Genomic DNA, 26,242 nt, shown 5'->3' with positions numbered 1-26,242 from the left:
CCCAGGGATAGGGGAGCCTGGTGGGCTGCCGTGCCGTCTGCGTCGCACAGAGTCGGACACGACTGAAGCAAGCGACTTAGCAGCAGCAGCAGCAATCTATTAAACAGATTTAAAAGATACAAAAATAGAATTGATATATCCCATAAACTAATATCTTGGGCAAACTTCAGGAGATAGTGGAGGACAGGGAAGCCTGGCGTGCAACAATCCATAGGGTTGCAAATAGTCAGACACAACTTGGCGACTGAACAACAGCAGCAACAACAACAAATAAACTAATATGATAATTAGACTGAAAATGATTATTTGCATTAAAACCAACTCCGCATAAGATAAATAGGAATCAAATCCTGATCTATTTTCAAAAACTGAACATTTTCTCAGCTAAGTGAATTCAAGAAACTTCATCATAGCTGAATGTTTCACACTGTTTTTGCCAATGTTTAATGTTTTCTGTGGTTGAAAAGTAGCATTTATTCAAATACTCTCAATTACATGATAAGGAAAATATTGAAAGTTCACCCTCCCCTACAAGAAAAACAAAAACTTAATTATGGCAGATAATGGGTTAATATTCTTAATGGTTAAGAAGTTTTTAAAAGCCAGTAAGGAAAACACCTACACCTACTAGAAAATCACCCTAAGAAATTCAGAAAAAGAACTACAAATAGCCAAGAATACTATGAAAAAGTTCAGCCTCACTATAAAGCAAGTTGAAACAAGATAACAGATTAGCCAAGATTTTTAAATATTCTGAATACGAAAAGTTGTCAGATTTGTTGGAATAGGTATTCTCATACATTTCTTGTGGGCGTATGAATTACTACAGTTGTTTAAAAGAGAAACTCGGCAACTGAAAATAAATTTAAAGGTTCAACCCTTTGTTCACAGGAATCTGTACTTAAAAGAAAAAATCATTAGACAAACACCCAAAGACTTGCATGTATACAAAGATGTTCATCAGAAAAGCAAAACGGTAACATCTCACAGGAAAACATTCATTGATGCTTTTGAACTGTGGTGTTGGAGAAGACTCTTGAGAGTCCCTTGGACTTGCAAGGAGATCAAACCAGTCAATCTAAAGGAAATCAGTCCTGAATATTCATTGGAAGGACTGATGCTGAAGTTGAAACTCCAATACTTTGGCCACCTGATGTGAAGAATTGACTCATTGGAAAAGACCCTGATGCTGGGAAAGATTGAAGCCAGAAGGAGAAGGGGATGACAGAGGATGAGATGGTTGGATGACATCATCGACTTGATGGACCTGAGTTTGAGCAAGCTTGGTGATGGACAGGGAAGCCTGGTGTCTGCAGTCCATGGGGTCGCAAAGAGCCAGACACAACTGAGCTACTGAACTAAACTGAACAGGGGAACAGTGAAATGATGTGTGGAACTAACAGGGGATACTGAAGAATGTTTAATGACATAGAAAATATAATGTTAAATAGAGAAAATAGGGAATAAAACTTTATACAGTGTGATTCAATTTTTGTAAAAATGCAGGCTATGTATGTGTATTTGTATGAGAACTGATCAAGCCTTTACAAAAGAAAAAAGACTGAAAGGAAACACTCAAATTATTAGAAGCAGAGCGGTTTGTGTGGGGAGTGGTATTGCTCCTGATTTTCATTTTTAAAACTCCCGATTTTGATTTTTATTTCTCTAAATTTTTCTCTGCTTTCTAAATATGTTACACTGAACATCTGCTTCCCATATTATCAAAGGGCTAATAAAAAACCTTCCTGTCTCAGGTTAAACGAAAGAAACTTTGGATGAACTCTAAATCACAGTTTGAAAATAAGTTTCATGCTTTAAAAAAAAAAAAGGCTACTGGAAAATTAAAGACACTTAGAGAATAGAATTAATCCTTGCCTTTATTATTAGCATATATCTAAATAGAATACAAATATTTAAATTGGAGAATTATTTAATTATTTAAATTAAAAATTATTTAAATAGGAGAAGGCAATGGCAACCCACTCCAGTATTCTCGCCTGGAAAATCCTATGGACGGAGGAACCTGGTAGGCTGCAGTCCATGGGGTCGCACAGAGTCGGACACGACTGAAGCGACTTAGCAGCAGCAGCAGACTAGTTGGTTCACTTAACCAAAGTATCCATGCCTAGTATAAGATTTTGTATGGAACTCAAAGATGAATAAGACAGAGCTCAACTGAAATTTTAGAACAAAGTCCCATACATAAGTAATTTTAGTCTTGAACAGGATGTTCTGAGAGCTGGACTTCTAATAACTGGTCTCAAAGCACTACATAATATAACTTCACCATAAAAAGAATGAAATATTGCCATCTGCAACGACAGGGATGGACCTAGAGATTACCATTCCAAGTCAAGTAAGCCAGAAAGAGGAAGACAAACATCATATATCATTGCATGTGGAATCTAAAAAGATGATACAAATGAACTTATTTCCAAACAGAAACATACTCACAGACATAGAAAACAAATTTATGGTTACCAAAGTTTGCTTTCATTAGCAGATACAAGTTTGGGATTAACAGAGACAATCTACTATATATAAAATAGATCAGCAACAAAGACCACGGTACAGTGCAGGGAACTATATTCAATGTATTATAATAACCTACAGTAGAAAAGAATCTCAAAAAGAATCTGAAAAAAAAACGAATCACTTTGCTGTATACCCGAAACGAACACTGTAAATCAACTATACTTCAATTTTTTAAAAAGGCCCTGCATCTTTAAAATAGCACTAAAGAGGAAACATCTGAATTATCCTCCCCTTACAACTGTACCCAATAGAATACCTATGTACCCTTCTCTCTGGAGGCCCTACAAGGACTGTGATGATTACCACGTACACCAGTCATTCAACAGAGCAATGTCACCCCAAATCCAACTGGCGGGCTACAGTCCATGGGGTGGCAAAGAGACACAACTAAAAACAACAACAAACAAAATTCAGTCAGAGAAAGGTAACAGAGAAGAAAAGACAAATGTCTATATTTGTCCTTAAAAAAAATCATTCTACCTTAAAGTAGAGAAGAAATAGAGACTTCACACCTGGTGAGATGGAGAAGACTGACCTGAGTATGGGTCCAGGTCGGTGCTTCATAAACGTTGTCAGTGACACTGAGATGATGGGTTCTTATGACCGCAGCTCAGTATTTAATTTTCTCATTATCAATCTTGATATAAGTTTTCTGTTCCCTCACCCAGTGGTGGAAGGAATCAACTGTACAAACATGGCTAAAAGCTAACGTACAGTGGGGGAACACAAAGAGGATCGGCAGTCACCACCTGTGACCCTTTGCTACACTGGACACAATCACTGCCCACTGGTGTCAAGGGGTCTGAACACCCAGGATCTTGAACAACCATCTGCTCCATCATGACACTAACCCCCCAGTGGACTCCAGGCTTTCGAACCCCTACTGCTCTAATGGTGAGTTGGATTATGCACACTTTCTTCACAAGTCCTGATTTCTCCTTCCGTCCTCTTTGTTTTTTGGTTGCTCAGTCGTGTCCAACTCTTTTGTGACCCCGTGGAGTGGAGCCCACCAGACTCCTCTGTCCGTGGGATTTCCCAGGTAAGAATACTGGAGTGGGTTGCCATTTCCTTCTCCAGGGGATCTTCCTGACCCAGCGATCAAACCTGCATTTCCTGCACTGACAGGTGGATTCTTTCCCGCTGAGCCATTATCCAAGGGATATACAGAAAGATACAAAAGCAAAATACTTTTACCAAGACTCTACTGTGGGCACCGAGCTAAATGCTTATGCACCTTGACAAACCTAGGAGGGAGATACCATGATTATCCTCAAGATGAGGAACCGGAGGCTGACCCAAGATCTCACAGCTAATAAGAGGTAGAATCAGGATTCATGCCTGGGCTATCTTAGTCCAGAGCTTATGGCCTCCAGTCCCAGAGATGAAGGCACTGGTTAATCCAAAAGGGAGCCAGTGCAGGTGCCTGAGTTGGTAAAGGCACACTCACCAGCCCCATCCGGAGTGATGGTCCCCAGTTTTACAGCGAGAGGGTAGCCTGTGTCTCTGTAATGTTCCAACGCATGCCCGTTGCCCCCGGAGCTGTCAAAGAACCACTTCCCACACAGCACGGAGCCATCAGTCAGGTTCAGCCAGAGGTTCTCGCGAAGGTCACACCTGGCACACTTCCAACCACTGTGAAGTCATCAGAGGACAGTTAGCACAACCACAGCACAAGGCATGATGAGAAAACATCTAAGAAAAAAGGGTGTCTCAAGCTGGGGGCTGGAGTGGTCACAGGAGACGGTCAGTGGAATAACAGAGACCCATTCCAGAGCAGAAGGAGCACTCATGCGGGGGCCAGGTCCTCCAAGAGAGCTCTTTTACCTGAGAAAACTGACACAGAACCTGAGGGTAGGAAGAGAGGTCATTTCCTCCAAATTCCTTACGTGAGAGACAGTAAAGCCTGAGTGAGTTTAAACTATGAAAGATCCCATGTGTATAAACAACTGAGGTTCTAAAGCATTAACCACTAGTAGTAATGCTTCACTACTAGTTTAAACAAAACTCTACTACACTGACAGTCTAAGTAGAAAGGAAAACACTTCGTTGTTGTTGTTATTATTCAGTCTCTAGGTCGTGTCCAACGCTTTGTGACCTCATGGGTGTAGCATGCCAGGCTCCTTTATCCACCACTGTCTCCCAGAGTTTGCTCAAATTCATGTTCATTGAGTTGGTGATGCTATCTAACCATCTCATCCTCTGTGCCCCTGTTCTCCTTTTGCCTTCAATCTATCCCAGCCTCAAGGTCTTTTCCAATGAGTCAACTCTTCACATTAGGTGGCCAAAGATTGGAGCTTCAGCATCAGTCCTTCCAATGAATACTCAGGGTTAATTTCCTTGAGGATTGACTGCATTGGTCTCCTTGCAGTCCAAAGGACTCTGAAGAATCTTCTGCAGCACCACAGGTCAAAAGCATCAATTCTTTGGCACTCAGCCTTCTTTATGATCCAAGTCTCACATCTGTACATGATTATAGCTTTGACTATATGGACATTTGTTGGCAAAATGATGTCTTTACTTTTTAATATGCTTTCTAAGCTTGTCATAACTTTTCTTCCAAGGAGCAAGTGTCTTTTAATTTCATGGCTGCAGTCACCATCTGCAGATTTTGGAGCCCAAGAAAAGAAAATGTCACTGTTTCCACTTTTTCCCCTTCCATTTGTCATGAAGTAATGGGACCGGATGCCATGATCTTAGTTTGTTTAATGTTGTTTCAAGCCAGCTTTTTCACCCTTCTCTTTCACCATCTTCAAGAGGCTAAGTTCCTCTTCGCTTTCTGCCATAAGGGTGGTGTCATCTGCATATCTGAGGTTATTGATATTTCTCCTGGCAATCTTGATTCCAGCTTGTACTTCATCCAGTCTGGCATTTCACATGATGCACTCTGCATACAAGTTAAATAAGTAGGATGACAATATTACTCCTTCAGTTCAGTTCAGTCACTCAGTCATGTCCGACACTTTGCGACCCCTTGAATCGTAGCACGCCAGGCCTCCCTGTCCATCACCATCTCCCGGAGTTCACCCAGACTCATGTCCATCGAGTCTGTGATGCCAACCAGCCATCTCATCCTCTGTCGTCCCCTTCTCCTCCTGCCCCCAATCCCTCCCAGCATCAGAGTCTTTTCCAGTGAGTCAACTCTTTGCATGAGGTGGCCAAAGTACTGGAGCTTCAGCTTTAGCATCATTCCTTCCAAAGATATCCCAGGATTGATCTCCTTCAGAATGGACTGGTTGGATCTCCTTGCGGTCCAAGGAACTCTCAAGAGTCTTCTCCAACACCACAGTTCAAAAGCATCAATTCTTCGGTGCTCAGCCTTCCTCACAGTCCAACTCTCACATCCATACATGACCACAGGAAAAACCATAGCCTTGACTAGACGGACCTTAGTTGGCAAAGTAATGTCTCTGCTCTTGAATATACTATCTAGGTTGGTCATAACTTTTCTTCCAAGGAGTAAGTGTCTTTTAATTTCATGGCTGCAGTCACCATCTGCAGTGATTTTGGAGCCCCCAAAAATAAAGTCTGACAGTTTCCACTGTTTCTCCATCTATTTCCCATGAAGTGATGGGACTGGATGCCATGATCTTCGTTTTCTGAATGTTGAGCTTTAAGCCAACTTTTTCGCTCTCCTCTTTCACTTTCATCAAGAGGGTTTTTAGTTCCTCTTCACTTTCTGTCATAAGGGTGGTGTCATCTGCATATCTGAGGTTATTGATATTTCTCCCGCCAATCTTGATTCCAGCTTGTGTTTCCTCCAGTTCAGCGTTTCTCATGATGTACTCTGCATATAAGTTAAATAAGCAGGGTGACAATATACAGCCTTGATGTACTCCTTTCCCGATTTTGAACCAGTCCATTGTTCCATGTCCAGTTCTAACTGTTGCTTTGTGACCTGCATACAGATTTCTCAGGAGGCAGGTAAGGTGGTCTGGTTTGGGAACGCATGTACACCTGTGGTGGATTCATGTCAATCTATGCCAAAACCAATACAGAATTGTAAAGTAAAAATTAAAAATAAATAAATAAATTAAAAAAAAAAAAAAAGAATTTTCCACAGTTCGTTGTGATCCACAAGGTCAAAGGCTTTCACAAAGTCAATGAAGCAGATGATTTTCTGGAATTCTCTTTCTTTTTACTATGATCCAACAGATGTTGGCAATTTGATCTCTGATTACTCTGTCTCTTCAAAACCCAGCTTGTACATCTGGAAGTCCTTGGTTCACGTGCTAATGAAGCCTAGCTTGAAGGATTTTGAGCATAACCTTGCTAGCACGTGAGATGAGCACAATTGTACAGTAGCTTGAACGTACTTTGGCATTGCCCTTCTTTGGGACTGGAATGAAAACTGACTTTCTCCAGTCCTGTGGCCATTGCTGAGTTTTCCAAATTTGCTGACATATTGAGTGCAGCACTTTAACAGCAGCATCTCTTAGGATTTGAAATAGCTGAGCTGAAATTCTGTCAACTCCACTAGTTTCATTCCTAGTAATGCTTCCTAAGGCCCACTTGACTTCATACTCCAGGATGTCTAGCTCCAGGTGAGTGACCACATCACTGTGATGATTCGAGTCATTAAGACTTTTTTGTATACTTCTTCTGTGTATTCTTGCCATCTCTTCTTAATCTTTTCTGCTTCTGTTAGGTCCTTACTGTTTCTGTCCTTCATCGTGTCCATCCTTGCATGAAATGTACCCTGGATCTCTCCAAATCTCTTGAAGAGATCTGTAGTCTTTCCCTTTCTATTGTTTTCCTTTCTTTGCATTAACAATTTAAATGAAGGTTAAATGCCAGGTATGGGGCAAGGGCTTTTCAGAAGTCTTACCATGCAATTCTAATAAACACTCTTCAACATTATTACCATCCCCACTAATAAAGAGAACAACAGAGGGTACAGAGCCTTCCCTAAGACCACACAGAACAGAAGGCAGCACAGCCAGGGTCCAAACAGATAGGACACATTCTGAATCCACCTGCTCTTTCCCTCTAGCTCTTGCTTCTGCAAAGACACCTGCCCCTGATTACAGGAGGTGCCAATGAAGCCTAAAGAGCATTCCAGCCAAAAGGTGATAACCAAAGACTGTTCTAAGTCTTTGTAGCTGGGTCCCCCTAGAGGTAGACAATGATCTGAATGCAAATGGCTTGTCAGGGAGGTGATCCCAGGAAGCACCCTAGGGGAGTTGAGGGAAGAGAGACTGAAAGGGTAGGCAGCCAGGCCTGAGACTGTCAACAAGCAGATGACCCCCTGGGCCAGTGGGGCTCAGACCAGCTGCAGAACTCCAGGAGACGATTACCCCACTTGAGGGTGGGGGTCTAGGTATTCATCCTTCCACTCCACAGCCTCTGGTTGGCGTCTGTTCCAGGAGGACAGGAGGGTGCATGACTCCACAGCATTTCTGACTGTCCCACGCACCAGCCAACCTGGCTCCAGCAGATAGAGAAAGCCCCTAAGAAAGAGCTGCAGGTGTCTGCAATCAATCAGATGCCTTAGGTTGGGGATGGGCTCAGCTCCGGGGTGGGGACTGGCCACGGTCTACAACAAAGGTACAGGCAATTCCAGAGAGAATTTTTGAGATTATTTTTATAAAAGGCAACTGATAAGAACATATATAACTGCTAATTCAGTGGAGAGGTAGAAAAATCCTTTGGCCAGTGTTAGGCAGTAAAGTTCCATTTTGCTGACTCTCACCTTGGAGGAATTCTGACTCCATTGTCCAACTGGGTGAGGTTATTGGCATATTTCGACACTGGCAATTCATTCTCCCATGTATCTGGGTCCTGCTTTCTGTATGGAGATTTTGAGCTGAGAACTGCATCACAAGCAATTGTTACCTATAAGACAAATGCAGATATAATACATAAAACAGTTTGAGAACAGCAACTTTTGTAAAATGAATCTTAAAGTTTATTAATAAATACAACTTAAGTCAAGAAAATTCAAACAGCTTAGTTACAATGAGAGCAAGATGCTAGTTTCCTGACTCTAGCACTTCCCTCCTGGGTCTAGTTAGGTTTTGTCCTGGCTTGGAATTTGCAGTATTAACAATGACACAAGATAGCAAAGAACTAAATCCAGTTTGTAAATCCAAGCATAAAAGTCAGATTTAACAATTTCTGTCTCTTAGCAAGTGGAGTGAAAATTATAAGGTGAACAATTTACAAGGGTGAAATTAGCAACAGGAATATCTAGGATTTACCCAAATGGTATGTTTTACTCCTAACAAATTTACACCAAGATATCCAATATCCTTAACTCATCACACAATGACACGTGGTCAAGGGCACTTGAATGGAATGCAAGCAGCATGGCTCCGTTTCCTAATCTGGTGCAAATGTGACCTTGGATGGGGACATGCCTAGATGTTCTGTGCCAGACCAGCCATTATGAGCAAATCTGTGATGTCCAGCTTGGCACCAACTAACCACCAGGGAGGGCAGACTCTCTACTTTCTCCCAAACCCCATTGATCCTGGACACAGGCCTCTCACAACTATTCACTATTTGCTTAATGCTGTAAGATATTTCTAGCTCTCTTTAAAAACATATTCTGATGAGAATGTAAAATGGCACAGCCACTTCGGAAAATAATTTGGCAGGTCCTCAAATGGTTAAACAGAACTACCATACGACCCTGCAATTCCATTCCGAGGTATATACCCAAAGTATTAATAAATAAAAATATAAGTCTACACAAAAACTTATCAACAAATGTTCACAGAAGCATTATTTATAACAGCCAAAAGTAGAAATAACCCAAATGTCCATTAATGATAAATGGATAAAGTATTGTATTTTGATATAAGAACTGTTATCAGCGATAAAAAGGAATGAAGTACCGATACATGCTACAACCTAGATGGACCTTGAAAATGTATGCTAAGTTAAAAGAAGCCAGCCACAAAGAACCATGATTCCTTTTATATAGAATGGACAAAATAGGCAAATCCATAAAGACAGAAAGCAGATTAGTGATAGCCAGAGGCTAGGGGGATAAGAGGCGGAGGGGTAGGTGATGGCTGTGGGATAATAAAAATATTCTAAAATGAGATAGTCATGACTGATGCCCAATTCTGAATATAATAAAAGCCATTCAATTGTTTTTAAATTTTTTAACAAAAATGCATATTCTACATCACTATCCTCCTGCACAATTAGCTGAATTTCATACAGAATGTTTTCCTCTGGGTAGCACCAACAACTGACCCCAGAACAGATTAAGAGGCATACTCTATGGTTCCCTGCTGGCTCACTTGGTTAAGAATCTGCCTGCAGTGTAGGATACCAGGGTTTGATCCCTGGGTCAGAAAGATGCCCTGGAGAAGGGAATGGCCACGCACTTCAGTATTCTTGCCTGGGAAATCCTATGGACAGAGGAACCTGGTAGGCTACAGTCTATGAGGTCAAGAAGAGTTGGATCTGACTTAGTGACTAAACCACCATCACCACCAAATGGGAAATAAATCTAAAGAGTAGAGATAGATACACACACACATACAACTGATTCACTTCATTGTACAGCAGAAACTAACACATTGTAAAGTAACTATGCTCCAATAAAAACATAAAGTAAACAACTACAAGGAAAAAAAAGAGATAATAGAGGCCTCAGGTGCCATCCCACACCCACCCAGGCCATAAGCAATTCCTACCAGTCCTACATCCACAATCTATTTGCAATCTACCTCTTAATTTCGGTCACACCCATCTTAGTCCCAACCATCATTCCAGCCACACAACAGCCACCTTAAGGTCTTCTTTCTCCCACTCTTGCTCCCTCTTCTCTGCCCAGCAGGCAGTGATCTCCTATGAACATTAGAGCCCATCCTTCTCCAGCTTTTGACACCACTGGGCTAGGCACAGTCAGGAGAAGGAAAAGGCTCCTGCCCTCAAAAAGCTTACATTCCATTACAAGAAAGAAACTTACACTCCATTACAGATCAGGCAATCAGGCATTCATAAATATATTTAAACCTCTTCTTTTTTTTTGGCGGGGAGGAGGACTGTTTATTTGATAGAAGTTTTTGTCATAATTGATTTACAATGTTATATTAGTTTCAGGTGTACAACACAGTAATCTGATATTTTGTAACATATACACTGCTGCTGCTGCTGCTGCTAAGTCGCTTCAGTCCTGTCCAACTCTGTGAGACCCCATAGACCGCAGCCCACCAGGCTCCGTTGTCAATGGGACTCTCCAGGCAAGAACACTGGAGTGGGTTGCCATTTCCTTCTCCAATGCATGAAAGTGAAAAGTGAAAGTGAAGTCGCTCAGTCGTGTCTGACTCTTCGAGACCCCATGGGCTGCAGCCTACCAGGCTCCTCCGCACATGGGATTTTCCAGGCAAGAGTACTGGAGTGGGGTGCCACTGCCTTCTCTGAACATATACTCTATTTAACATTATTATAAAATAACTGGTTATATTCCCTGTGCTGTACATCATATCCTATCTTATTTCTTTTATACCTAGTAGTGTATACCTCTTAATCCCCTTTCCCTATCTTGCCCCTCTCTCAATGTTTTCCAAAAATATTCCCATTCATCTCCCACAAGCAGTGTTATATAATTAGTGCTTCCTTTCAATTATCAAAAATCATCTTCCATTCCCTTCCAGTAATGTCCCTAGAAAACAAGGTTGAGCTCACCATGAGCTCCTTCCTGATGCAATGTGTTCGGGCCATGCTGCCTTAGCACTCCTGGCTACAAATCCTCATCTTTTTACTCTGGCCTGTTATAATCTCCCTCCTATTTCACTGACTACCTTGAACCCTCCCTGTCCTCTTCTGAATCTTCTCCACCCTATTAGATCTTTAAGTGTTCTGGTTTGTAATGCACAATGATTTGGATGTAATATTCTCTCTTTTCTTCGAGATTCTTTCCTGGTGACACTCGACAAAATTTCCTTAATCGTCTGGGACACTATAAAACATTGACCTAGTGTTTTCAGAATACCATCTAAAATCACTTAGAGACTCTTTTTATGGATCACAATTGAAAGTCAGGATCCATTATCCTACATTATACTATGAATTATCTCAAGTTCAGGGGTGTTCTAGAATTGGCTCAAACTGGCTCACAGAATTGATTGCTAAATTTTAAGAAATTCTCAAATAAGATCGTAAGCATAGCTGTTATTAAAAATTAAATTCTACAGGCTCACAAATAAATATATTTTTTAAAGGCAAAAAAATGTTTAAAACTCTTCACTCCATAGCTGTGTTACTCTACCTTTATATCTAATCTATATGCTTTGGAAGTCACTTATATTCATGTTATGTAAGCAGTGGAAACCATAGGTGATGGTGTCCCACTACACATCTCTTCCCAACACTGCATTGGTGACATGTTAGCCTGGAATCAGCCACGGTGGGAGTATTTACACCACTGAAATCAGCAACCACTACAGCGCAGGGAGCTGGTTGCTAACCAACTACAAGCACACCACTGCTTGAGCTCCTGAGTCTAAAATGAGGCATTAGATCTTAGGCGCTAAGATCCCTACTGAGTCTCAGACGCCATCTCTCTGTGATCCCTGTATCACTAAGAGGTAGTTCAGCTTTATGGTAGAATCTACAGAGTACCTATCTGAAACTGAATTTTTTTGTGCTGAGAAATCCAAGAGATGACAGAAGACCTGGTTGGGTAACTTGAAGTTCAATAATTTGGGGTACTTAAAAACTTAAAAAGAGAATTATCAAATACCAAAAATGAAGCAAAAGCATGAAAAGAAATTATAGTAATGAGCATCTATTATATAGATAAAACCAGTTACCATCAGATAAATCCAGGCTTCTTCTTCTATCTCCTACCTTACCTTCCAAACAATTCTCTTTTTAATTCCTAAAGCATTTCTTAATTCTAAAAGACTCTATTAGAAATTATAATATATATTGCTAGATTCAGATTTCTGTGACACTTCACCTCTCTATAAAAGCATTCACACTTGGAATTATGTTCTGCATATAGAGAATAATTAAAAGTACTTAAAGGCTCTCTTAACTTTTCTCACATGAAGACTTCTTTTCATAAGCAAGTGAAAGAAAAATCATCCCTCATGACATTCATTCACAATGTGCTGCTTCTTTTTTGATAACAGACTCAAGAGTTATATTAAACAAGAGCAGTGAGAACTCCTAGTTTTATAGAGATATAAACTTTAGTATATAATATCAGTTAATGGTAAGACCATTTTGTCTATCATATATTTTGCCCTTGCTAAATGCCACATGAATAGATACAGGGAACTGCAGTAAGTAGAGGTAATTAAATTCTGTACACATTGCTAAAAGCTATGCACTTGGCACTATTATAATAAAAAGGATATGCTAGATCAAATAATTAGAGGAAAGAGCTATCATAGCTAAATAGACAAATGTTTCAATTCTGTGGTCTTATGTTTAGGTATAAAGTAGATCAGAGGCAAAATTGGCTGAATGGTGGAAACCTCACCCCTAATGCCATGGGAACCCCGAGCACAAATATGCCCACTTGGCAGGGGCACGTGAGCAGGGAGGAGGCTATAGACAGAGTCACACAACATTTGGAAGAATCGGGGGCCTAGAGATTTAGCTTTGGTTTCAGCAAACCCTGAGGAGGGAAAAAATGAGCTGGAATGTCTAACTCTGCTATCTGTGGCCAGACTCTGAGAAGTCAGGACGCAACAGAGTAGAAGAGAGGAAAAGAAAGGAAAAGAAAAAAAAAAGGATGAGGCCATGGAGACAACAGGAAATGAGGGAAGAGTAGGAAAATAGTCTGGGCCCCACAGAATTCATGAATCAAAGTAAAACAGAAACTGGCTTCATCACACCACCACCACCACCACCACCCCGCCCTCACCTTTAAGTTGTCCAGGAAGATGAAAGCTGCTTCACAAAAAAGAAAGAAAGGGGAAAAAAACTCACCACTAAATCTAAATTCTAAAATCTAGCAAGCGATCTCTGTCCTAAAAGAATACACTCCCACAAAGCTCCTGGACACCTGTGATTTCTAAATACTTGGTTATTTTCAAACTCATGTTGCTATTGTTTCTCAGTGGAACTTTTATGTTTCCCAAACAAAATTATACATGGAAGGCCAACATGCAGAAGAGAGAAACATTGTAGGCGTCCCTCCAAAGGGGAGGCAGTCCCTCTCCTGCACGTCTCAGGGACACAGTTTGAAAATCTAAGCACGAGACTGTGATTCACAGGTAACAAGAAGCCAGCCCACGCGGAGGAGGCCAGCCAGCAGCAGCAGAGGGCATGTGGCCCAGTGTTCCTGCAAAGGACCCTGCAGGGCCCTCTTGCAGACAAGGAGCAATCTGCTCCTGTTTCTGCTCATTCTCCTCTTCCTCTCTCACTCACCCTGCCTTCCCCACCACCCAGCACACACACCTGACGCAGAGAGTCACGCGCATCTAGCTAGCAGCCGTGCACACTCACTGACCAGGGCTGGTAACTCCTCAATATTTGGTAGGGCTATTTCATAGTGGTCTGGGAATATAACAAGTTTGGCTTCATCTTCATATTCATAATCGTCGCTATTTAAATCGTCATCAGTATCTAGATCTGAGGAGAAAACAAAAACAAAGAACAAGAAGTGAAGAAAGAATACAGCACACCAAGGCAGCACTCACTGGGAAAGCCAGAAGCTCACAGGGCTGGCAATCCAGCCATTCACCTGCCCCAAGCCAGGACTGGGAGGCCTTTCCATTCTCCCTAAGTGGTACACACTTATCTACTAGGAACAGATGGACAAAGAAGGCTGAGTCACATCATAAAGCTTTATACTTAAAGCATTCATTTGCACTAGATGTTCAGTTCTTACAGATGTTTAAAGGAAGACGTTGGTCATTATGACTTGTTGGGTACTTGGCTCCTGACTTCACAAGAATAGGATGGAATATTTCTCCAACACAACAGAAGAAAGTACATGGATTTGAGAGTAGATAAGCCCAGCTTCAACTCTGGCTCCAAAATTAATGTTTCTTTGGTCAAGTCACAAACTCCCTAAGCCTTAGTTTCCTCATTTGTAGAATGGAGATAATAAAACTTATCTCACACAGTTTATATGGAGAATAAATAAATTATAAACAAGAGACCTGGCACATAATAATTCTTACCATTTACTGGTGACCTATTTTAAAATAAAATCTCAATTTCCCTCCCTCTGTCTCTCTCTTTCCTACCCTCCCCCTCCCCACTAAGAGTTGTTGAGATACTAAGCCAGAGGGGGACCCTATAATCTAAGCAGTCCTGTTGCCCTCAGGTCGTGGAGGATTTTCAGTAAGGAAGTCCAGCCTGGTATCTATCCAGTCATCACCTCTTTGCTTGGCTAGTCTCTGGGAAAGGTTAGGCAAAGCCTCAAGGAAATGTCCTGTCACAATATTTACATGGACATTTCAGCCTTGCATTCACATGGATGGCAGAAACCCAGATCGTGTTTGTATATTTAGACATTTGGAACTATGGCGACTAAGAGCTCTCAAGCCATCTTCCACTCACACACACACAAACAGGTACACAAATATGGGCTCTGTAAATAGGAGAAAGTTATTTTACTAGATGAAGCAGCCAGCTAAGAACCAAGGGATCTAGATTCTGTTACTACTTTGTTGTATGCCTCAAAAGCCTCAACCTGGTACCTTTTTATGTACAGATCTGCTCTTAAATTTTCAAAGGGAGAGCAGTTATAAGTGGAAAGTGATAAACAGCTGGAACACAGTCTACACATTTTAACAAAAAGGATCTAAATAATAAGGATTGGAAATGACAAAATAAACAAATAACATTGTTAGGCAGCCATAAAAGGTTGATTTCTAAAAAAAAATGTCAAAGAAGAGTCTAAGAGTTTAAGAAGTAACTAAAGGCTTTTATTTAAAGAAAATAATTCAAACAAAGATAGATATCCTATGTTATAAAAATAAGAATGTCCCAGTATCTAATTTTTTAAAATTAGAACCTAAATGTTCACTGAGAATGGTGTTTAACCCACTAGAATATTAAATGATATTTTTTTAGACTGTGTAGAAACATGGAAATGTTTATGCCATGTTAATGCTAAAATTATAAATTTCATCTTCACTGAAAAGACAACTTTATACTAGTTATATTCATAGACAAAAATTGGAAGGAAATCTTAACAAATGAAAACAATGAATGGGGAATTCTGTGGTGGTTCAGTGAATTAGGACTCCGCACTTTTACTACCGAGGGCACAGGTTCAAACACTAGCCAGCAAGACCAAAAGAAAGAAAAGAACAAGGAGATGAACTTTATTCTTAAATTCTTCTTTATTATATTGTGCATAATAACTTTGAATAACCAAGGTATAATTTTTTGGGTTTTATGTATAGATTCAGCTCATATAACACATAATCTAAATGTTTTTTGTTCCAGAGAAAACAACACAATTCATAATGCTAATTTAAATCTTACCTGGCCAAAAACAATGATAAACTAAGTCCGAAAAAAAAAAAATCCCACCCTGATGTTGACTAGCTACATAAGCCTGGGAAAGTTCTTTCCAAGTTCATCTTCCTCATGAGGAGACGATAGACAATATTAGCTACCCAGTACGATTGTTGAGAGAATCAAAGAAGATAAGGTTTTAAGGCACCTGGTTGGGATCTGGCAGGGGCGAGGGGCTCCACAGAATAGCTGCCATCGCTCCCACCATCACCCTCACCATCACTGTCCTCTCTTCTCCACACTATTAACAACTAACATAAGCACAAGCGCCCTCCCTGCCCTCCGGCTGACAGCTCCAAAGCAATGATGCAGTCAGTTTCAGAAGGACCAGGATATCACAAGGGATCTTCTACGTGATCCAAATGTGGAGAAGATAGAAACTTCAGATGCTTCTAGATGGTGAGCTCTAAGCACAGGAAGTGAGTCTTATTCACCTTCAAATCCCTAGTCCCAGCACACACCACACACTCCACAAACGTCTGGAAAGGAAACTTTAGGAAGTTAACAGCACCAGCATGTTAAAGACAAGCAAAGCTAGCACATCCAAAGTGCTGTTTCAGTTTGGGGCCTTTTTACGTTGGTAACTAATGTCTGTTAAAAAAGCAAGACTGCTGTCATGCAAAAAAGCAGAGCTTTGTACTGGAGTGGCTTGCCATTCCCTTCTCCAGGAGATCTTCCTGACCCAGTGGTCAAACCCTGGTCTCCTGCACTGCAGGTGGATTCTTTACTGTCTGAGCCACCAGGGAAACCCACTTTCAGCAGAGGTAACGTACACTCTGAATCTAACTGGCAAAGTTAAAGTTTCCCCTGAATATACATGACCCTTTGATTCTAAATATAAGTCCACAATCTCTAAATTTTTCTAATTAGAGTCTCTCCAGCCCAAAATATCTGGTTAAGGAAACTACAGGGTAACTAAGGGCTAGGGAACAGCAGAAAAAGGACCCCCAGCCTCTTCCAAACAGTTACTGGGACAATGAACTGATAATTCCTGGATGGGCTCTTTCTCTAACTTAAAAAACAAATTTTATTTTATAATACCCCTTCTTGAACTCTACCTCAGTGATCTACTCAGATCCCTGGGAAGTAGCTGGGACCACAGCCATTTCAAGAAGTCACTATGAAGCGGCACAGCAGAGGAAAGGATCTCTAAATCAAGCCAGGGCTCTGAAGCCCAGCTCAGGGTTATCTCAGCAGGACTGTAACAAATTAACTAACATTAATTTGTTAATCTGTGTGCTAGAAGTGAGCAGCCTTCTGCATCAGTGCTGGGAAATCTGACCAACTGCAAACCCTCCCATGAGGGTATGGGGACAGCTCCTTGAGCCCAGACCTGCTCTATGACCTACTCAGAAAGAAACAACAAATGGAGTTTCCTTAAAACTTCTGGTAGTTACGGGCGCAGATAACTTTCCTGAGCAGGTCTGTTCCAGGAACTTTCTGCAGCTTCTCTGTTTTCCACCTATTCCTCATCAAGTATGAATGTCAAAGTTAAAGGCAAAAAGGGTGGAATGTAAGCTCTCCGAGATTTCAGTCCGTTCAGTTCCGTTGCTCAGTCATGTCCAACTCTTTGCGACCCCATGAATCACGGCACGCCAGGCCTCCCTGTCCATCACCAACACCTGGAGTTCACTCAAACTCATGTCCATCGAGTCGGTGATGCCATCCAACCATCTTATCCTCGGTCGTCCCCTCCTCCTCCTGCCTCCAATCCCTCCCAGCATCAGGGTCTTTTCCAATGAGTCAACTCTTCACATCAGGTGGCCAAAGTAATGGAGTTTCAGCTTTAGCATCATTCCTTCCAAAGAAATCCCAGGGCTGATCTCCTTCAGAATGGACTGGTTGGATCTCCTTGCAGTTCAAGGGACTCTCAAGACTCTTCTCCAACACCACAGTTCAAAAGCATCAGTTCTTCAGGGCTCAGCTTTCTTCACAGTCCAACTCTCACATTCATACATGACCACTGGATAAACTGTAGCCTTGACTAGACGAACCTTTGTTGGCAAGGTAATATCTCTGCTTTTTAATATGCTATCTAGGTTGGTCATATCTTTCCTTCCAAGGAGTAAGCAGTAGCTTTTTGACATCCCAGTCTTCAGACACAGAAGAACTGACTCATTTATTCCTATTTGTGAAAATTGTGGGGGGAGGCAGGTAGAGGAGTCAATAGAAATGTGAACATTTAACCCTGTTTTGTGTTAGTCACTCAGTTGTGTCCAACTCTTTGAGACCCCATGGACTGTAGCCCACCAGGCTCCTCTGTCCATGGGATTCTCCAGGCAAGGATACTGGAGTGGGTTGCCATTTCCTTCTCCAGAGCATCTTCCTGACCCAGGGGTTGAATTCAGGTCTCCTGCACTGAAGGCAGATTCTTTATTGTCTGAGCCACTGTTGTTCAGTTCAGTTCAGTTCAGTCACTCAGTCGTGTCCGACTCTTTGCGACCCCATGAATCGCAGCACGCCAGGCCTCCCTGTCCATCACCAACTCCCGGAGTTCACTCAGACTCATGTCCATCGAGTCTGTGATGCCATCCAGCCATCTCATCCTCGGTTGTCCCCTTCTCCTCCTGCCCCCAATCCCTCCCAGCATCAGAGTCTTTTCCAATGAGTCAACTCTTCTCCTCAGGTGGCCAAAGTACTGGAGCTTCAGCTTTAGCATCATTCCTTCCAAAGAAATCCCAGGGCTGATCTCCTTCAGAATGGACTGGTTGGATCTCCTTGCAGTCCAAGGGACTCGCAAGAGTCTTCTCCAACACCACAGTTCAAAAGCATCAATTCTTTGGTGCTCAGCCTTCTTCACAGTCCAACTCTCACATCCATACGTGACCACAGGAAAAACCATAGCCTTGACTAGACAGACCTTAGTTGGCAAAGTAATGTCTCTGCTTTTGAATATACTATCTAGGTTGGTCATAACTTTTCTTCCAAGGAGTAAGCGTCTTTCAATTTCATGGCTGCAGTCACCATCTGCAGTGATTTTGGAGCCCAAGAAAACAAAGTCTGACACGGTTTCCACTGTTTCCCCATCTATTTCCCATTAAGTGATGGGACCGGATGCCATGATCTTTGTTTTCTGAATGTTGAGCTTTAAGCCAACTTTTTCACTCTCCTCTTTCACTTTCATTGTATGACATACCAAAGAGATGATCTTTTTAATTAAATTTACTACCAGTTATTTACATGACTACACATTTGTAGCTTTAATGTAAAGAATATTTGAGATGAAGTGAGAATCTCATCATGAGTCCTGGGGTATTTCTGTGAAAATCCTGGACTCCCTTCCACTCCCTCTTCTCTCCTTCCATCCCATAAAACAGTAAGTTTTGTATCAGCCAAATCCCCAAATCCACAGTCTTTCACATTGTTGTAAATTACCTCTCTCAAAGACAGCCTAACAGTGCCCCTTTCTAGCTTAAACACATGAATGCAGAGCTACCCACTTTCTCAGTTCACAGCGCCCATAGCTTCCCAGCAATTTTTGCACAGTGGCCCTAAACCAAAAGACATGCTCAATATTCTGTTTATTTAGTATAACTTAATAACTATTTAATAACTATAAAAGATAACTTAATAACTCAATATATAACAAATATTTGCTGCTGCTGCTGCTAAGTAGCTTCAGTCATGTCCAACTCTGCAACCCCAGAGACGGTAGCCCACCAGGCTCCCTTGTCCCTGGGATTCTCCAGGCAAGAATAACAAATATTTATGTTCTAACAAGTTAGCAGGCATTTGAAAAAATAATACACATAAACTGAAAGAAATAAATGTTTTATTTCCCTCTTAAATAACCATTAATCCCTGACTAAACGGATGTATGCACCTGGAAGGCACGGCAGAACTTCTTTTTGAATCAGACTGGACACTGCCTCCCTTATTTTCCATTCCACATTTATTTTCACATGGTTCTTGCCTTTTTACCATAGAAGCCACTAAAAACAAGAGCGCTTCACAAAGAGATGAAGTCACTGAAAGGAGTATAAGTTCAGTTCAGTTCAGTCGCTCAGTCGTGTCCGACTCTTTGCAACCCCATGAATCGCAGCATGCCAGGCCTCCCTGTCCATCACCAACTCCCAGAGTCCACCCAAATCCATGTCCATCGAGGCAGTGATGCCATCCAGCCATCTCATCTTCTGTCAGTCCCTTCTCCTGCTGCCCTCAATCTTTCCCAGCATCAGGGTCTTTTCAAATGAGTCAGCTGGTGGCCAAAGTATTGGAGTTTCAGCTTCAACATCAGTCCTTCCAATGAACACCCAGGGCTGATCTCCTTTAGGATGGAATGGATGGATCTCCTTGCAGTCCAAGGGACTCTCAAGAGTCTTCTCCCACACCACAGTTCAAAAGCATCAATTCTTCAGCACTCAGCTTTCTTTATAGTCCCACTCTCACCTCCATACATGACCACAGGAAAAACCATAGCCTTGACTAGACGGACCTTTGTGAACAAAGTAATATCTCTGCTTTTGCATATGCTGTCTAGGTTGGTCATAACTTTCCTTCCAAGGAGTAAGCGTCTTCTAATTTCATGGCTGCAGTCACCATCTGCAGTGATTTTAGAGCCCCCAAAAATAAAGTCAGCCACTGTCTCCACAGTTCCCCCATCTATTTCCCATGAAGCGATGGGACCAGATGCCATGATCTTCGTTTTCTGAATATTGAGCTTTAAGCGAACTTTTTCACTCTCCACTTTCACTTTCATCAAGAGGCTCTTCAGTTCTTCCTCACTTTCTGCCATAAGGGTGGTGTCATCTGCATATCTGAGGTTATTGATATTTCTCCTGGCAATCTTGATTCCAGCTTGTGTTTCTTCCAGTCCAGCGTTTCTCATGATGTACTCTGCATGTAAGTTAAATAAGCAGGGTGACAATATACAGCCTTGATGTATTCCTTTTCCCATCTGGAACCAGTCTGTTGTTCCATGTCCAGTTCTAACTGTTGCTTCCTGAACTTCATACAGGTTTCTCAAGAGGCAGGTCAGGTGGTCTGGTATTCCCATCTCTTGAAGAATTTTCCACAGTTTATTGTGATCCACACAGTCAAAGGCTTTGGCATAGTCAATAAAAGCAGAAATAGATGTTTTTCTGGAACTCTCTTGCTTTTTCCATGATCCAGCGGATGTTGGCAATTTGATCTCTGGTTCCTCTGCCTTTTCTAAAACCAGCTTGAACATCTGGAAGTTCATGGTTCACGTATTGCTGAAGCCTGGCTTGGAGAATTTTGAGCATTACTTCACTAGCGTGTGAGATGAGTGCAACTGTGTGGTAGTTTGAGCGTTCTCTGGCGTTGCCTTTCTTTGGGATACTCTAATAGAAAGACTGCATCAAGCTACTCATTCATGCAATGTTCAAGCATCACTCTGTTCCCTTAAAGAGTTAAAATATCCTGTGATTTACCTGTGAGTTTGTTGTGGCAACCTGGAGTGCCTCAGGACACAGTTTGGGAACCAAAGTATTAATGGCTCCCCATCACCTACACAAAAAAAATCTAAAAGCATGGCATAGGTCTAAACTATTACTGGAGGAATACACAACATACATAAGGATGTACAAACAGAAACTACTATTTGTCTCTGGGTAACCAAGTGGCTGGGACATAGGGAAGGGAGAAAAACTTGCTTTTTGTTATGGGGGCTCTTAAAACTTTTCAATTTTAAGCTTTGTCCATGTGCTACGTATTTCAAAAAATATTTTTAAAATCGCAAATTTAAATTTCTCTCCTAAGAGAAGCACAAAATTTCTCTGGTTCAAAAATTACCAATAACTGTCATTGTTGGTTCTGAAAAGAGTTACCAGCAAAAGTGAGAACTGAGGGATGATCCTTAACTAGGATTTCATTTAGATGACTCTCGAGGTAATCAGGAGAAAGAGTTAACTTAAATGTAGGGGCAGAATGGGGTCAGCAGACTTGGGTAAGTATACAGCACTTGCTAATGGCCTCAGTTTCCCTTTTAAAATCAATATGAAGGTCACAACTAAATGATTCAGTGGTTTCAACATCAGTATTGAGACAACTAGAAAGGAATTAGTCATAAAGTCATTAAGTGAAAGGGGATAAAAAGCCTCTATCCAGGAGAAAGCATTAGTCATCCACATGTGTTTTGTGATGGGTCATCATAGCTATATTTCAATAGCAGTGAAAAGGTACTTTCTAGTCAAAGAAACAAAGAGGCTGCAAGAGAGTTCTGAGTTCATTTCCTTTTCTTGAAGAAACAACCCAATGTCCCTTTTTAGGGAAGGAAATTGTGGCAGAGGCTACATGCTGCCTCCCAGTATTCATTCTCTCCTCCTCCTTTTTTCATTCTTTATTTATTTATTGGCTATGCCAGGTCTTAGCTGTGGCATGCAGGATCTTTAGTTGCAGCATGTGAACTCTCAGGCGTGAGATGTAAGATCTAGTTCCCTAACCAGGTATCAAACCCCAGCCCCCTGCATTGGAACCATGGAGTCTTAGCCACTGGACCACCAGGGAAGTCCTTACTCTCCCCTTCCTCCTTAGTAACAAACTTTACTCAGTGAAGCCAGTTAACAGACTTTGCTTTCCAGCCTCCTATGCAGCACACAGCATAGGCATGTGACCAATTTCCGACCAGAGAAGTATAAACTAAAGTGTGGCATGGGGATCTGTGAGAACACTGACAAAAGGAAAATGAATAAACTGGGAGATTAGATTCTTTTGCCCCTTCCCCTTTTTCTTCCCTGCTTTCCAGAATGGCAATGTGATGGCTGGAATTCTAGCAGCTATTTTGGACCATGAAGTGACCACGAGGTTAGAAATCACAGACCAGGATGGAGGGTGAAACAGAAATATGGGAAGAACCTAGAATCTGATGAATATGAGGGCATCACATCAGCCTGGATTTGCTGTTTCCCAACATCCTCTACATGAAATAAAAGAAATTAACATCTACTTCATTTAAATTCACCAATATTTTATAATTCCTGTTAAATAAACCAGAGGTAAGCCTAATACAGGGCCCCAGGTAGCTCAGTGATAAAGAATCCACCTGTCAATGCAAGAGACTCAGGAGACATGGGTTTGACCCCTGAGTCAGGAAGATCCCTTGGAGAAAGAAATGGCAACCCACTCCAGTATTCTTGCCTGGGAAATCCCAAGAACAGAGGAGCTCGGAGGACTACAATCCATGGGGTTGCAAAGAGTCGGACATGACAGGAGCATAGCATAGCACAAGTCTAATACAGTCCTTCACTGAAATTAATTTACAGGCCACACCACCTTTAAAATAGAGCTATGATCAATGTGGCGAGAGTATAGTGGCTGCTACTGGGAGCTATGAAGCACCAGTGGGAGGCTTTAAATCAGGGCTTGTGAAACGTAATTCTTACTAATATAAGTTAGTGAAGCATCTAAGTATAAAATCTAGAAAGAACTGGGGCCTACAGCAAGTCCCAGAGTGCCAATGACATTCAAATTTAAGTTTTTTAAAAACTGGAACAATCCAAATAGAACATTTTTGCTGGATTGTGAGTTTCTGGCTTTCTAAGACATAAAATGTTGAGAGAACACAGAGAGCAGCCCATAGAAAAAGTCCCATATCCTCTACCACCAATATGATAATTAGAAAAATCAAACCGCAAAGTCTTTTGAGTAAAAAACACAAAGGTTAAAGGACAAGAGGTCAGCTAACTCCTTTATTCAACCAAAGAAAATAATGAAACACCACAACAGCAGATCAGGATGTTTAAGAATGCCATGCTGATGTCATTTAATTCAGAAGAAGTTCATTATCACTAGTAGTGCAAGGGAGCCGAAGGCTTATAACCAAAACGTCAAAATGCATTCAATCATTTCAGCTTTCAGCAATCATTTCAACTTATTCTAAGCTTCTCCAAGTCTAGTTGGTTAACCTGGGTTGTGATTCAAAGCCATGCCGAGCAGTGGGAAAGATTGGCCAGTGTGGAAACACCAACTGCAGATAAGCCTCATAAAGAAAACCATGGGCTGAAAATATGGAGAGAAGACAGCAAGAGTGGACCCAGTGCAGAGTAACAGAGAACCCAACCACGAAGGAAACTCAGCTCCAAGATATCCAATGACTTTACTTTTCAAATAATCGATGTGTCTTTTGGTAACAGAAAAAAGAATTTAAACACAAATAAGCAAAAAGATGAAAACTAATGTCACCTCAATTTCACCATCAGGAAGGAGTTACTACTAACAATTTGGAGCACATTTTGCCAGATACTACTAGACTCTCAGTTATATATGTATATGAGTATGTATGTACACACATATGCATACATACATATACACACATATATGTAAGTACATACATATATACACATATACATGCATTATGTACACACATAGAGATACACATACACATGTATGCATATAGAATTTTTTTAACCAAAATAAAATTACAACATGCAAACAATTTTGAAATTCCTTCTAAACAATAATCCTAGGCATTTCCAGATACAAACTTGCCTGGTCAAAAATTATCAAACCATTTTTTTCTTCCGGGAAAACCATACAGGAAGTTTAATATGAAATATGATCATGATTACATGAGATAGATGCCAGTCCTCACTTGTATGAGCAAAACTGGCTCTTCTGAATGAAGGAGACAGAAAATCACTATTAGATAAACCCCACATTGTTACAGGCAAGATCCACTAATGGATGATAAAATTAGTGAACAAAAACTTGAGGAGAAACAAGTACTAGGATCATCTCCAAGTATCACTTTCAAAATATTTATGAACTAAACCTTAACCTCACAGTGGAAAAAGCCAGCAGATGCCACCTTAACAAGTAATCAAGGCTGAACATCACCCACTGACAGTTCAGCTTCATGCGCTCCCTGACGGCAGGCCCTGAAGAGGGCCCATCACCTCTGAGGAATTCTGGCCAAAAATGCATGACCTCAGGCTTACCATGAAGCCACATGATAAATCCAAATTGAGGTACAATCCAAATCGAGGCCAGTATTCTTCAAAAGTGTCACAATTATTAAAGATTTTAAAAGTCTACAGAACTATCACAGATTAGACAGGATTAAGGAAACATGACAACCAAATGCAACGTGGGATACTAGAGCAACAAATAGTGAAATACAAATAAAGTCTGTAGTTTGGCTAATATTAAAAAAAAGAAAAGAAAAAAAAACTGTCTCTTCTTTAAAGGCAGTGAAAAAGGAGACCAGAAGCAGAAGCACGATTGCTCTGCAGGCACTATCCGCCTAATTGCTTCAAAACCCTAACCCTGCAAGTGTGTTGGAAGCATCCTTCACCACAGGTAAACACCAAGTGGAGACAGACCATCTCGAGTGAAATTGGTTCCTCTCATCTTTAAACTGTAGAGCAGTAAACAGCCAGTTGCTCCCAATCAAACATGTGCAGTCACCCACCCACACACACACACACACAGAAAACTGTTGACAACTATTTACATTACCTAAAAAAATCTTGGAATTCCTCCTTTTGGGTAGAGCGCCACCAGATGCGCCTCTTACCTTCTGAAAAGAAAATGAGAGATTGTTAAAATGCAGCCTCTGGGACAGATGATTGGGAATGGGGGTAGCATCTCAGAGGTTCTTAGTTTTCATAAAAAGGCCAAGAGGAAATATTCAATCTGGACTAGAGATCCCAGGATAAACAAGAACTTGACCCATGTCCCTGAAGGGAGGGGGAAGGCAAAGGTAATGGTCCACCTGATTATGCTTTCACCAAATCATCAAGAAAGTACCTCTGGGAAGGGAAGCCAGGGGTCAGGGTGAAGTGGACACTTCAAGTGGGCAAGTGTTTCCAAAAGGCTGGAGTCCGTGCCCAAGGCCAGAGGAGCCCTGGGGGGATGGTGACTCCAGGAGGGAGGCTATTGTTCCCCTGCTATCCACTAAGCCCTGTGCTTGGTCCTCAGTGTGCACAACAACTGCTGTTGGAAAGAATTCATAAATATCAATAAAGAGCTACTGATATTTTGGTCATAATAAGCCCCAATCTAACCTCCCTAAACATTTTTGGAGCTCCCACTGGTGACTGCTTACCACCCTAAGCTCCGTGTATTTTCTACCTCTGTAGAAGTCCCCTACAGTAGTGAAACTGCTATCAAGTGGTTTTGCAAAAGAAGTCATTCATTACCCTTTTGATACTCGCACAAAATGTTCTGCTCTCAAAGAGGCTATTAAAATGTTTGCCTCAAATGACCAAAACTATATTTCCACATGCATGTTCTTCTCGTTACTAGAAAAGAGCACATTTCAAACACATAGCAGTTGTGTAAGTCAAACCCCAGCATCCTT

General features: G+C 41.4%; 1 protein-coding gene across 2 annotated transcripts in view; it reads right to left on the bottom strand.

Annotated features, from left to right (window-relative positions):
• Positions 1-26,242, bottom strand: part of USP13 (ubiquitin specific peptidase 13) — a 131,874-nt gene that overhangs the window by 71,991 nt on the left and 33,641 nt on the right. For both annotated transcript variants that reach the window (XM_040251429.1, XM_040251437.1), the window contains exons 3-6: positions 25,399-25,459; positions 13,958-14,079; positions 8,225-8,367; positions 3,983-4,167 (exon numbers count right to left, since the gene is read on the bottom strand). In XM_040251429.1, the coding sequence (XP_040107363.1) occupies positions 3,983-4,167; positions 8,225-8,367; positions 13,958-14,079; positions 25,399-25,459 (511 nt within the window). The remainder of the gene's footprint in view (positions 1-3,982; positions 4,168-8,224; positions 8,368-13,957; positions 14,080-25,398; positions 25,460-26,242) is intronic.

This window comes from Oryx dammah, unplaced genomic scaffold, assembly GCF_014754425.2.
Source record: "Oryx dammah isolate SB20612 unplaced genomic scaffold, SCBI_Odam_1.1 HiC_scaffold_2, whole genome shotgun sequence".
In the NCBI taxonomy this organism is placed as follows: domain Eukaryota; kingdom Metazoa; phylum Chordata; class Mammalia; order Artiodactyla; family Bovidae; genus Oryx; species Oryx dammah.
The sequence above is the reverse complement of the archived record's forward strand: the minus strand, read 5'-3'. Positions and strand labels throughout refer to the sequence as shown.